At 46.9% G+C, this 14,515-nt stretch overlaps 1 protein-coding gene across 1 annotated transcript in view; it reads right to left on the bottom strand.

Annotated features, from left to right (window-relative positions):
* Nucleotides 1-14,027, bottom strand: part of WNT7A (Wnt family member 7A) — a 40,611-nt gene extending 26,584 nt beyond the window's left edge. Inside the window, exons 1-2 of the mRNA XM_005239330.3 lie at nucleotides 12,803-14,027; nucleotides 11,678-11,904 (exon numbers count right to left, since the gene is read on the bottom strand). Of these exons, the coding sequence (XP_005239387.1) occupies nucleotides 11,678-11,904; nucleotides 12,803-12,873 (298 nt within the window). The 5' untranslated portion in view covers nucleotides 12,874-14,027. The remainder of the gene's footprint in view (nucleotides 1-11,677; nucleotides 11,905-12,802) is intronic.
* Between the last annotated feature and the right edge of the window lie 488 nt (nucleotides 14,028-14,515).

Genomic DNA, 14,515 nt, shown 5'->3' with positions numbered 1-14,515 from the left:
AGCAAGTTCCTGCGGTGCAAACATCAGAAGGCTATTATTAGAAGTGCTGTAAATCTGCAGGCATAAGCAGGTCTCTACTTTTCCAAGTATTGATTTCTGTGGATGCTCACTCTCTAAAATGATAGCTCTCCATGAGGTAGTAGGAGATAAAGTATTATTTAGGCAACTTTACGTATATATTTCTAGACAGTATTACAAGTAGTCAAACTAAACTTTTTATAGCAAAATGGTGGGGTGGCACTGCTGGAGTGCAGCTCAAAAAGAAAGAAAGAAAAAGAAAATAGGTGGAATCGGGGGTGAAACTGCTAAAACAACCATATCCAGCTTTTTAAAAAGTCAGCTCAGAAATGGAATTTTATTTAGAAATTTAATTCTACACTAGAAGGTATTTTTACAGGAAAACAACCTCTGTTAGAAATCTTGTTCTGAAAAAACTGTAAACAAACTGGAACTTTTTTTTTTCCACACAGAAGGCATCACAAGGTTTTCAGCACTGACATTTGTGCAGACTCAATGAAAAAAGTTTTGGGTTTAATTTCAAAATTTCTCACAGGATGGAAAAAAATCCTGACCCATTGTAGGTACCATGACAAAAGCAAGGCAAAGTAACAGCCTCACCAGAGGGCTGTGAGGAAGGGGTTAATTGTGCAATATGGCTATAATGACAGGCTTCTGTTTGTTTTGGGGGGGTTCTCACTTTATGATTTTATTTATCTTCTTGAAGCTTTCTTACATTCTGGTGTGTGGATTTCCCATGTGTGGATCCCATGGGATCTATGAAGACTTTTGGAACCAGTTCTGCTCAGAGGGGACCTCTTCAAAATGTAAGGAGGTTGTAGAGGTTGCCCATGTATATCAAACAGCCCTTTAAACGTTCTTGAATCTCCCAAACTAAGAACTTGCCCCTACTCTCATTTCTCCAATGGCAAAATGTACCCTTGCATCAATAGGATCGGAATCAGGCTCTTAATTAGGAGAGGGCAGATGGGAAGATCAGCTTCCCTTCTCCAAACACCCGCCAGTTGAGTTCTGGCAGACCTCAGCTGCTGGCAATAGTTTACTACACATGAAACAAGCACATTTCTGCTGTTTATTGGATTTCACAAAGAAATAATCACTTGGGAAAGAAATCTTACAAGCACTTCATTCTTGGCTACATCCCTTTCACATATATGATCTAGATTTCTGTACTTGTCACTAAATGCTTCTTTTAATGAAAAATATTCGCTTCCTTATGGCAAGGAAGTAAAATGGAAAACAAGATGACATAATCAAAATCTGTTAATAGGCGACTTCGTGCCCTTTTATTAGCATAGGCAATATTCCCATTGATATTGCTATGGACTGTATTTTATTAAGGAACTTGTAGTTGAGTATCAGACTTCCTCAAAAGATTTCTTGCTTCCCCTTATTAAAAAAAAATCATAAAATGTTGAATTGCTGTGACTGTGGACTTTGCAGATGAGGCTTTCTAGAACTAGTGGCTTTTAATGAAATCTGGATGTGGGATAGAAATCCCAGTGTGTTTGGAGCTGTGCTTAGTGCCTCTGTGCAGCTGTGTGGGGAGACCAGAGGAGGCAGGTGGAAGTGTGGTCCCACTGCAGAATGAATCTGCCAGGACCAGCAGTCCTTTCTAGTTCCTCCTCCAGTTTATACTCAACAACAACCTCATTATTTCAAGTACAACACTATGAAAAATCCACTCATGAACAGGGGCAAGTACAATAAGAAGTCTCAGTTTCTCTACTCGGAGGGAAGGAAAGCACTACACCAGATTTCTGTTTCATGATGCAGCAAATGGGACAGCATAAAAAAAAAAAAAAAAAAAGAGTTGAAATTTGCATATGGTTCTGTTTTTCCTTTGGTTGGATGATTTCTGATCTAGACCAAGTTGTTTTCAAGATCTAAAATACGTAACACTGGAAGATCATTTTAATCTGACACTCTCAACACTATAAAGACTAAGCAGCTCTTTAGCTTCCTAGAGGGTAGCACAAGCAGAATCAAAATCCAATGTCAAGCTTGATCATGAAATATATTACACAAATTAAGTTATTTTGTCCTTTTGGGGGGGGGGATGGGTGAGGGGAGCAGAACTTTAGCAGCTTTTTAAAACTAAAAGCTATGAGATTACAAGGTAAACAAAGCAAGTGTCTGGAGGAATTGACTCAGGTGGGAAGTACCTTGGCACTTGTGCGCTATCGATAAGGTGGCACAGGCTTGTCACATCTCCATCAAACTATCCCTGTTCTCCATAAATGATTCACTTTTTCAAACTTCATTGCCCTTGTCTGGCTCATAGAAACGTCAGCATGCAGGGTGGGGTAGGCTTAGTTCCCTTTCAGCCTCCTCTGTGACAGTGCTTTGGATACCAAAACAGCGTAACAAGGTTTTTTTAACCAAAAGAGTTAATATGAGAACATGCATTTTCCTGCCACTTTTAAATAATGAATACTACTGCTGTACTCCTGGTTTCAGCAGAAATCCCTGGAGGATCTCAGAGGGAAACACTGCTGCAACAAGGTACACTCAAACAGCAGCTTCTTGCAGGTGGCACTTTCCTCTGAGCTTCTGCTGAGGCTCTAAAGTAGGCTGACAAGGGAAACACGGCTCCACACTCAGTCTGATCTCAAAATATGGGTAGGTTGAAAGGTGCAGCCTCATCACTTCTGGATTCCCAAAGATGAACAATTTGGGAAATGACCTGATATGATTTTTGGAAGCCAGAAATGTGGGAGAATAATTGAGTCGTCCTTTATTTTCTTTCTTGTTTACTTTTCAGCCTATACTTTTTATGTGTATCAGACAGCCAACTTAGACCTGCGCCTTACTTTCCCTCTGGAAATTTAGTAGTGAAAAGTTCAAGATCTTAGTGTTAGAAAAAGTTCAGGCTTTGATATCAACACAATACTGGGTCTCTCTCATATTTACTTTAAGGTGATGGTGACTGTATGTCAGAAAATACTTGATAGGTGGGAACAGCACCACCGGTTCAGAGGGACAAAGAAAGCTAGCAACGCAGAAGATACGGTAAAAATACAGGCTAAGGAAAGAACAGAACTGGCAGCAATGCATCACACCATGTGAGACACAGAGCCCACTTTGGCTAACGACCAGAAAAAGCAAAACACTTCTTTCCTAGCAAAAATAGTTAATAAGCTGATGGTAATGTCAAGGGTTCCACTATTCTGTATAACTGAGAGGATGAGGAAAAGTCTAATCTGCAGTCTTGATCTTCTCTAGATGGCTAGAAAGATCAGACGGTGGCTGGAAGAGTAAACTGGTGTGTTTTCAGCAGTGAGATGAGAAGAGAGCTTTGGAGAGAATTTAAATAAAATGTACTCAATTGGCAAGAGCTATTCAAACTGGCTCTTGAAGAATTTTTTGACCCATTCACTAGAAGCATTGGGTGGAGACCCAGGAATTAAATCTTCTTGCAGTCAATTCCCCACTAAATCCATCCTTAAACTGAAACTGGAGTTAAATCTATGATTTTAGATATAGATATATATACGTATGTATTTGGAAAAAAATTAGAATTTAATTTAAAAATGCATATAATGAACAGATCAGTTGATCTTTGTGGAGGATTGGTGCAAATTGTGATCCCAGATGCAGGTCAACTTAAGAGGTTTTAATGCAGGCTTTTCCAGCCAGTGACTTGCAAGGGTGCGCACAAACCCACTTGCGATGAGTTGGCTGGCAAAAGGAGTGCCTGAGGCCAACAGGGGCTGTGGAGAAAGGTGGAGAGTTAGCTATCTGTGTACCAAAATGGTAAGCCATCCTTTCAGCTCCCAAATGACATGTTCTTCTCATTATCTCGAATAAGCAAAGGTTAAACCCAGGCCAGAGCCCAACTCCAAGCCTTAGCAGGGTCAGAAAAGGAGCCAGCAGTCTCTCAGAGGTTGCTCTGGTCATTTACAAGGCCAGAGATCTGACAGGGGTTTCTAACCACGGCAGCATGTCCAGGTATAACCGCTGTAATAGCCTAAGTGGTGTTCAAACTCAGTGCAGATGCGCTGGGGCTGGTGGGGAGGGGGGAGACCCCCCAGGTGCCTGACCCCAGCAGTGCCACCCACCAGCACCCAGCCCGGCGATGGGGTGTGGGCACTGGTGTCTGCTTGGCGCCGCTCCCCCCATCCAGACCTGGGGCTGCCCTCAGTCTAAACAAGTGCTTCAGCGCTGTGTGAATTTTCTTCGTATGTCGGACATACATATCTCACTGCTCTTTCTATCTTTTTCTGGACTTCTATCAGGTACGCGGTGTGTTGCAGCTCCATTTGCTTTGATGGCAGACAGCTTGGATCCACAGCTTCCAATGTTTCTGCAGCTCCGCTCTTGATAAAAATTGTCCTCCAAAGCACTGGAGTCCTGTCTTTAGACCATTCACTGGGCAATACGTGACAATCCCAAGTTGTCTTTAACTTTGTCTCTCAGCTCTGCACAGTCAATCACCATCACAGAGTGTCAGATGTCATAAAAGGAAGCACTAAGATTATCACAGGTAAGCGCAAACATAAATATTACAAGCACAGGTGGCTCTCCTAACACTGAGCCTAACTCTACACAACTCATGCATACCTTGGAGTGTTAATCCTGCAAATGCTTGCACGTGTATCTTTGCTTTTCTATATAAACGTTTGTGAGACTAGGCTTTGGCTGATCAGCAAGTGGCCTGCCTGTGTATCAGCTGCAAAGAGTGGTCTGCATTCTGGTTTTAATTTAGCTAACTTAATTTTTTTAAGTTTAATCCTAAAAATTTGAACAGCTTGTGAAAATCTTCATTCACGCTGATTAAGAATGAGAACTTAGTTTTAAAAAGTAATCCAATACCTTAATATTGCAAGGGAAATGGGACCTAAGCCTGCATGATACAGAAAGGATTTACTTGCAGGTAGGTGCTCAGTAGTTGAGTAACTCTCAGGATCTAAGTGTGATTCTAAACAGCTTGGCCCACCCTATCAGTCCCCCTCATAAACTGAGCTGTGAAATAAAAAAAGATAAATTTCTATTTATCTCACTGGAAAACATGGGATGTATTTTCTGCTATTTAAAGCCAAAGGGTCAGCAAGGGAGTTATCTGCAGTGACATGAGCTGAAATATGATTGTGAAAATATAAAGATGGAAAATACAACATACCTTGCCAATTATGTGCCACAGCTAACATTACTTCACATCTCTCTATAGAGGTCATAATTCATAGCTAGGAAAAATGAAGAACAGGACTCATCCTCTGCCTACTTTGGGGTGTGCCTCCTCCTTCCTTGGTAGACTATGTCTACTTTGGCAGGCTTTTTATTTTTATCTTTCTTTAACCTAGCATGTGTGATTAATAAAAATTGTTAAGCCTTCCCCCCCCCACCCCCTTTTCTTCCCCCTTCTGTAATGGTTCAAAGTTTTGAAGGGTTTGGTGCCTTAAAATATTGTTCTGACTTGAAATGAGAATGCCAGTTCCCTATAAATTGGCAGCACGTTCTTTGCAAAGATTAGTAGCAGAAATAAAGTGAGTTGCTCTGAGAGGCATTTGAGACTTTGGGGGAGTTTAGTCACTACCCACTTTCACCAGCTAAAATTTGTTTCATCAACACATGACATTCTTGGAGAAAAAACACTCCAGGTATAGTGATTATTTTTGAGACTACTTTCCTTAAACTTATGAAGTTACTGGTCAAGACGTGCATTACAAAAATCACAGCCAGTATTTTGGAGTCCAAACAGCAGCTTCCCCTTTCCAGACAGCTCTGATCCCTCCACTCCACCGCCTTACTGTAGGAAGCACCACGTACTGACCCTGCGATGGGAGATAGCTCTTCTACCTTTCTAATGAAATGTAATCTTTTTGTTTCACCGAAACATGTACTCACAAGACACATCTGAAGGCAGGTATGAAAACCTTCTGATGGGAATTCCAACCGCAGTGACCTTGGGGCAATGTTTTCTCTCTACTGTGACAGTCCCTGCTGAGAAAGATTGACTTTTTGGCATAAAGCAGCATGTTGGGTTTTGGATGTTCAGGCCATATTTCAGCCTGGTCTCCATTTTGCCTGCAAGTAAATGTTCTCATGCAAGATAGTGACATTAAAAACTGGTTGTAAGGGCTGGAAACTTAGCACAGAAACGCAGCTTCTGACCTTGCTCAAGTAGATAGCCAGCCTTCTGTTAATTACAATATTTCTTTTCTCTATATCTCAGGGGTTTCATAACACCATTAATTCAAAAAACAGAGTATTTCTCAATCTTTCTTCTAAATATTGATCACGCTGAATAGTGCAGTAGCACTTAGAAGCTAGTTTCCCATAGACTTGTGCAGGTAATCTTCCATGCAATATAAAAACATCAAGCATATTCAGGATGACCTACCAGTGGCTGTTTACTCTGTCTGTTATTTCTTAATTCAAAGAATCAGACTTTAAAAAACCTAACACAAGAGACTACACCAGTATTTGAAATCAAAAAGCTCCAGGAAATGACTGGAGATTAAATCCTTTCTTGAACACGCCTGTACTGGGTTGCTTTCAAAAGCGTTTGTCTTTAACCCAGTGACAGAATGACATTTTACTCTATTTTTCTTTTAACTCTACCAGACCAGAGAGGAGGATGAGCTAGATCTAATTCTCTTTTGCATACCAGCAAAAGAGAGAGTTCCTGATAGCTACTGAAAAACCTAGTTAAGAGTTTGGTTTGTAGGATAGCTGTCATTTGTCTCAATAAGCAAGAGAGGGAATGTCCCCTCTTCCTTTACATTGTTGAAGCCACAGGCAAAAAGTTTATTGTAATAGATGGAAAATAAATCCCTGCTAAATTCAGTCCAGTGTGCAGTGTACAGCTAATAGTGTACTGTATCAAGGAAAGCTACCAGCCTCTCCTGCTTTAAGGTGTACATCTGGGTACATCTGTAATGATCCCTGAGTCAAAGGCGTTGCACACAATGTACATAGGTGCCGAGCTGGCCTGCTATGCTCAACCGCTGTGAGACCAGTTTGTCCATGTGGATTCCTGGTTTGATTTCAGCTTCCCTTATTCACATGAGTAATGTCAGATGGATTAAGGTATCAATGCATTTTTCAATGTAAAAGAAACCGAAGAATTGATGCATTTTAGTAAGACCAGGATGAAAACTTGGCTGAAACCAGTTTTGCTGTAATGCTCTTCGGAGACCACACATAGCTCTCAGCTGATTTCCTCCATCCTCTCCCCTGCATGATCCATGACAGTTTCTGCATGGTTGTAGTGCCTTTCTTTTCATAGATCTACACTGGAACGAGTTTCCACTTTGCTGTGCCACTTTGTAGAGATTCAGTCAAACAGTTTGTATTATTTTTAATTGGGAAGGATCATCTAATAGTGGCAGTGCTGCTCAGTTACAACAGAAGGACATAGTGGTTTAATTTTTGCCCTGTGATGCCAATACAGTGCTGTCCTCTAGATACCGTGAAATATATGCATATCCTAAGGCAATGATTTGAGGTAGTTACTCCTTGGCTTGTGATTGCCACAAACAGCAAAGTTACTGTTGACTACCTCTTCACAAGGTTACACACTGTAGAATGGGCTACTAAAGGCACCTGAAGAAAAGCCTTCCCATAGGACGTGCTCTTTCTGTGATCCATCAGAGCCCAGATGTGATTTTCAGATTCTATCAAAGGCATCTCTGATTGCTCAGAAGTTTATGCTTGAACCACACTTCACCTGAAGAGAGGTGAGCAGGAGTTTTTTGGCCTATCCTGCTTTAAAACCTTGGTTTTGATTGTGACCATCTGCAGGAACAGAACTGCTGACCACTGTAAAAAATGTTTGGTTTTAAAAGTGTCCGTAATTGCAGTGTTGCATCATCTCCATGGTTATTTTAAAAATTCTCTTTGTGACTTTACATTATTAATGAGGTGTCTATAGAATTGTCTAGAAAAAAAACCAAACTTGTGTTCATCTTGATTGCAACTTTATCATTTCCTGTTGTAACTGGACCAAGTTCTCAGCTGGAGTAAACTGCTGTCACTTTTACTGTATTTCTCTTCATGTTATTGGCACTATTGTCACCAGCTGTCACCATAAGGTATCCACAGTATGTCAGTAGGGAAGACTCTCTTTTGAAGGACAAACTAGATAAAATGACACAAGAAATGGAGAGTATATGCTGTGCAATGATAGGAAGCATGCTATAAGGAGCTGGAAACTCCAGTCTGTGCTCACAAATACACCGTATGAAGCATGGATGAATTTAAATGGTTGCTAACTAGAAACTAAATTATCACTAGAAGATGGTTTATATGTGAATTTGTTAAAATACAGATAAACACATGCTTAGAATAGGAAAATTTTGTTCAGTGCCTTCCTTCCACTGACTTTGAAGTGTTTCACCAAGTCTAGTATCCCTGTTACCGTTTTAAAAATAGGAAAAGAGAAGCACAGAGGACGTGCACCACAGTCCCTCAGCCACACAACAGCAGAGCCACGAGGAGAACTCAGGCCTCCTGAATCACCCTCCAGTGTCAACAAAAGAATTGAAATCATTTGGGTACATTTCCGTAACATTCATAAAACATAAAACTTCTACCCAAGAAAGGTAGAAGTAATGAAACCTGGGTCTGAAGAGATTTAGGTTTGTGTGCCATCAGAATCATGGGTTGGGAAATAGTTCACAAGAATCTGTGGTATCCAAGGGAACTTATTTGTATGGACTAACACACGCAAATCCTATTAGCATAAGAGTTACTGAAGCACATCCTCCCAAATTGATATTAGACTTTGCTTGCTGCACGCGTTGAGCAGCTCAGCAGCCAGGCGAGCCACTTTACTGTCATTCTGAAGTCATACCCTAATCATAGCGCGTGCGCGTCAGGGCCGCTCCAGAGGCAGAGCGAAGCCTCTAACAGAGAAAGCGGGATGAGGTCATGGGTGGCCCACTGACTTTATTGCCAGTGGCAAACCAAAGGTGCCCCACATACTTTGGAGGTAATAACTTTAAGGATGTAATTGGCCAAGAAATATATTCAGTCTTTGAATGCTATAAGAAGTACTATTGTATTAGTTGCTGTTTGAATAGTATTTTGTAATACACAGCATGGCAAAGAACTGAGAATCTAGAGCTGTTGCTGGTAATTAAAAAAGCTACAAGGGTACAGTCTCTGCTTTGATGGTAACCTCAATTGTTCTTGTGCACAGTAACCTTAAAATACACCCTATAGCATATACGGTCCACCATGTCACACGTCTCTCCCCTTTCCTGTTTTGAGTAAGCCACACGGGACTTACCTCCTCCTGGCCGTGGGCACCAAATTTGATTTATGGCTTTATAGCACATAAGTTTTACCCTTTTTAACCTTTATTTCTCTCAATGGTAACCTAGAGCACACCCCAACACAGAGATCTTGGGGAAAGAGAGAGAAATGTAGGAAAGAGATGCTTTTTCCTTGTAGCCATAGAAAGGCGAGCTGTGTTGGATATTCTAGGTTTCTACACATGCTGCAAAGGAAGAAGTAGAAGAACAAGGAGACAACCTGAGTGGACGTGGTTACGTTATAATGTTTCATGGTGTTCAAGGCCCTGAGTATGTTTATCCTTGAGACACCATGCATGTCTTGTGTGCAAGTAAAATTCACCATCACGCCTTTCAAGTCCGTGTGATTTTTATCGACCCTTATTTTCAAATGTAAATGTATAACCTCTTTAAATTTGAAGGTTTTGGTTATTCTTTAAATTAGTTTTATAATTTGGATGCCGTTCAACACTTGACTCTGTTCTGAAACCAACGATGAATTTGCCCTATCTATCTTAGCCTTGTAATGGATAGATAGAACGTATTAAGAGTTATCACCTCAAAGACAGATCAAAGTCTACTTCCTTTAATATTGACTTTCTTTAAAAGGACCTAAATATAACCCACTAGCTAAATAATTCAATTTTGGGAGGGGGGGAGGAACTGAGTGCATGTTTGTACAACAGACCACAATAACTCTGCAGCTTTATGATTTGTTGAAGAAGAAATCCTTCTCACATTTTCTGTTTAAGGAAATGTTACTCTCAGACTAAATGAGCCCAAACCTGTCAGCCATCCAAATGGACTCTTCACTGACCTAAGTGGCAAACACTTGCATGCATCACTGACAGGAACAGCTCAGCTCAAGGAATAGAAACAATGAGCTAATCTGAATAAATGGTCCATTTTCAGATGTATCACAATGTCATGCAGGGTCATTTTTACATTCCCTACTTGACTCACTTTGTTTGATTATCAAAGGCGTTGAAAGATCGGTAACTCACATAGGACTTTCAAATTTAGTCATCTTGTTCTCTTTCTGTTCTTTCCTTAAGTATCTCTAAGTTTTGGAAAATACACATATCAGTGTGCACACACGTGATAAAATATACTTTCAGTTAATGCCAGGCGTTTCCAAGAGTTCCAAAGCAGAGTGGCAAGGCTGTATCTCTGTGTTTCATGAGAATGCAAGGAATGAGGTACTAGGGACATACCCTGCCGTTTGCCCACGTATGACTAAACGGTGCCTGGAGCCGGTCCAGTCCAGAGGGTTTCCCAACAAGCTAGAAGCCAGGGCACAGCTGCTGTACGACTGCTCGGGGCTCTTCTGGCTTTTCTTCTCAGTCACTTCTTCTGTTCTCATGAAATACCCACGTTTTCTCTCACGCTAATCATTGTTTGATGGGCTTTCTGGGTTTTTGCGTCTATGTTTTAGGTGGGGAGGAGGCAGAAAGACCTCAGGGCTGGAAACCATAGATATCAGCTTCAACTTCTGGATGCAGAATGCCATACTGCAAGTGATTAGTTTCCAAGTATGGCTCTAAAAATGGCTATAGCTGTATTCAGAAAACACTCTTCCTCAGTCTTTGTATTTTAAGTGCTGTGGAATCAACAAACACTGAGTAAGCTCCACTCCTGTGTATTGTGCGGTACAGGGGCATAAGAGTTTTAACCTTGTCTGTTTCCTCAGGTGTTTGTGTTTGTCATTACTAATGCTGGTTTAGTTCAGAATGTCAGTATATTTTGTACTGTTGTAATAACCGAAAAAAATAGAAACTGGAAATGGGATCTTCTGCCTGTTGGTTGGAACAGTTTCTATAAATGCCCTGACATCTCAAACCAGAACACCCGTTCCTTCTGGTGGGAGAGAGGGCACTAGATAAGAATAACTATTTTATGTGGTGGAAATGTCTTATAATGCAACTGACCTTTGTCCCAACAAGTCCAAACATCAGGCCAGCATCACTGTTGAGGTGCCTGCACCCCAGAAGTGTCATTCTAACCCCACGCAGCATTCAGTCTCTGACCACTACCTTCAACCCGAACCAAACACCATTTTTGCATCCTTAATAAGGCTGCTGTCCTGTGCCCACAAATGGAAAACCTTTCCAAAAGGATTTGTGAGAGCAAGGCAGTGAAACACTGTGGTAGGAGCTAATGCTAAGGCCTGTGGAAGTGCTTTCCTGAACCACAGCAAGGGCCACGACAGGTACCCTGCTAGGAGGAAGCACTGATGTCAGTCACGTTGGTAATGACAGCCATAGCATCCGGGTGGACATGCTCGAGGTGACAGTCCTGCCCTGGCTGGCACAAGCTGTGTGAGCCAACAGCTGTGCCCCGTGACACACCCCATGTGCCCCCCCTCCTTTTGGTGTCATGCAGCTGGGAGTTGGTCACCAGTGAGCGGAGAGGCAACGTACCCACTTTCAGCTCCTTCCCGAAGACGGTCCTCTCTCCTAGGGCTGAGCAGTTCCAGCGCCCGTTGCGAAACTGGAACTGGCACTCGTTGATGCCCATCTGGGACCCTTCCCCGATGACGATAATAGCGTCGGGCCTGCTCTGGCAGATCGCCCGCTGCCTGGGGGCAAGACCCGGGATCTTGTTACAGATGATGCTGGCTCCCAGGGCCACCACAGAGGAAAAACCCCTGCAACGACAAGACACCGGGGTGGCTGGGGGACCCTCGTCCCGGAGACGGACGCAGCACCCTGCCGCCTCCCAGCGCTGGCAGGTGCCCCCGGAAAACACCCGCCTTTCCCCCGTCGCTTCCCTCTCCCTCTCTCCGCAGCCGGAGCGGAGATAAGGAGCGCGTGGGCTCCTGCCAAAACGGGACGAACTTCCTCATTCGTAAATTAAAGCGCAGGCAGCGGCGTTGCGTGCCCGGGCCACGCACAGGCAGCGGGCCGGCAGGGTTTTCCCTCTCCCGCGGAACTGCTGGAGGGAGGGAGGACGGGGATAACGCGCTCTGCCCGCGGGCTGCGCCGCCTCTGCCCGCAGCCGGGCGCACCTGGACCGGCAGCGCCGCGGCGGCCCGGGCCGGGCCAGGCTGGAGCGGCGGTGGGGGGAAACCGCCAGGCGGAGAGCCGCCCCCCGTCCCGCTCCCCGCTCCCCGCCGGGGTCTCCTCCGGCAGCAGCCGCCGCGGGGTTTCCGTGCGGGGAGGCAGAGGCCCGGCCCGCGCTGCCGGCGGCGGCAGGTAGCTGCGGGAGCCGGGGCGGGGGCGAGGGCGGCCGCGGCACCCCGGGGCGGAGAAGGGCCGGCTACCCCGGGGGTCCGCACGCACTTCCCCCCGCCCGGCCCCTCGCCGCTCCGCACTTTGCCGGGGCCGCCACCGCGCCCCGCCGGAGGCTGCGCCCCGAGGGCCGCCCGAAGGTGCGGGGCTGTACCTGTCTTTTACGAAATAATCGTGATCACCACCATCATAATTTTTTTTTTTTTTTGAGACTTCCCGAGTTAAATAGTAACAGGTCTGGGCAGGTTAGGCTGAAAGCGAGAGAGAGCGCAATTGTTATAGAAGAAAGGGAAGAAAAAAAAAAAAGTTACTTACCCGATCTTGATATACACAATCCCCAGGCTCAGGAAGATGTGGAAGATCCAGCGCCTTGTTTTCCTGTTCATATTCCTTGCTTGCCGTGTCTCAGGACCAACATGCGAAACGATGCGTGCCACGCTCCGGCCCGGGGCCGTCTCCGGCGGTGCAGCCGCGGGTCACGGCAGCGCGGCCGAGAGGGGCAGCCCCCGCCGCGCCCCGCGCCGCCCGCCGCTGCGCGCTGGCGAGCCCCCGCAGGCACTCACCATGGCCCTGCCCCGGGGCTCTGCGCGCCGCCGGCCGCCTGCCCCGCTCGCTCGCTCTTCCCTCTATCCCGGATTTGTATGCCTGTCACACGTAGCGCTTTATTGCTGCCGATGTATGGGCTGCGGGATCCTGAGCGCCAGCGGCTCCGGGCGCTTCCCCCAGGTTCAATGTTAACTACCTAGCTCTCCCTCTCTATCCCCCCCCCCCCCCCTTTTTTTTTTTAACTCCCTCTCTTCTTCAGCTACTTGGGCGTGTTCTCCAGGGAGGGAGTTGTCCAGCCGGGGGGGAAGAAAGGCGGGGAAGGTGGGAAGAAGGGTAACCAGAAATGGCAGGCAGATCACCTGCCTGCAAGGAGGCTCACAGCGATCCTCCTCGGGCGGAGAGCGCGGCTGCTCCTGCGGGCACGGCCCGCGGGAAAGCGGCTGCGGGGAGTGTCACCGGGGGCTGGCCCCGGGGCTGGCCCGGGCCCGCCGGGCGGCATGGGGCCGCCGCGCTCGGCCCGCACCCCGCGCTGCTCCGCACCGGCCGGCACCGGCGAGGGGGCTGAAGTTTTACACTCCGCGATAGCCGCCCGTTCGCCGGGGCTGCCGAGCACCTGGGGCTGGTTTTATGCCTTTGCCCCGGCCCCGACGCTCCTCCCCTGGCTCTGCCTCCCCGCGTGTAACGTTCCGCCGCTCTCCCTCTCGCTTGCCGAGCCGAACCGGCGCGGCGGGGCGAGCCCCGGGCAGCCCGCAGCATCCCCGGCAGCGCGCCCGGGAGCGCTGCTTCGCCTGCGCCGGGGCGGGCGCGGGGGGACCGGCAGGTGCGGAGGGGCGGCCGCCCCCAGCCCCCCGCTGCCCTGTGTCGCCCCGTATGTGTCCCTGCCGTGCCTCTCCGCCTAGTTTTAGACTGATCCTTCTAGTAACAGAGACGGGGGCGCCCCGTCCCGGCGGGCCAGGCGTGGCAGCCGGCTCTCATCAGGTGGCTGCGGGACTGGCCGCGCCGGGGCCGACCCCCGGGGGCAGCGGGCGGCGGGAGCCGCGAGGCGCTCCGCGGAGCCGCCTTCCTGCCGCAGGAGGGGGGGGGCGGCCCGGACGAGAGGAGTATCCCGGCTCCTCGGTGCGGGGATTTACACGGATATGGTGACTATTTTATTATCCACTCGAAATATTTCAAACAGGGAGGTTACCTAAATGATAACAGGGGTGTGGTGCGGGAACTGTTCCGCTGATAGTGTTTTTCTGAAAACAAACCCACAGTGACAGGCCCAGAGGGTCCCTCCGAGGAAGCCGGCTGGGAGACCCTCTGGCGGGGCAGCGAGCGGAGCGGGGCCGCGGCCCGACGTCGCCGCTGCGCCCGCACGGACCCGACGCTGGCACCACCGCTCTCGAGCCGCCCCAGAAGCGGGGCTGCGAGCGGGGCCGGCGGCGGGCGGAGGGCGGGGGTCCTGCCGCGTCTGCTCCCTCTGAGTGTCCGGGGCAGGGT

This window comes from Falco peregrinus, chromosome 5 (genome assembly GCF_023634155.1).
Source record: "Falco peregrinus isolate bFalPer1 chromosome 5, bFalPer1.pri, whole genome shotgun sequence".
Classification (NCBI taxonomy): domain Eukaryota; kingdom Metazoa; phylum Chordata; class Aves; order Falconiformes; family Falconidae; genus Falco; species Falco peregrinus.
The sequence above is the reverse complement of the archived record's forward strand: the minus strand, read 5'-3'. Positions and strand labels throughout refer to the sequence as shown.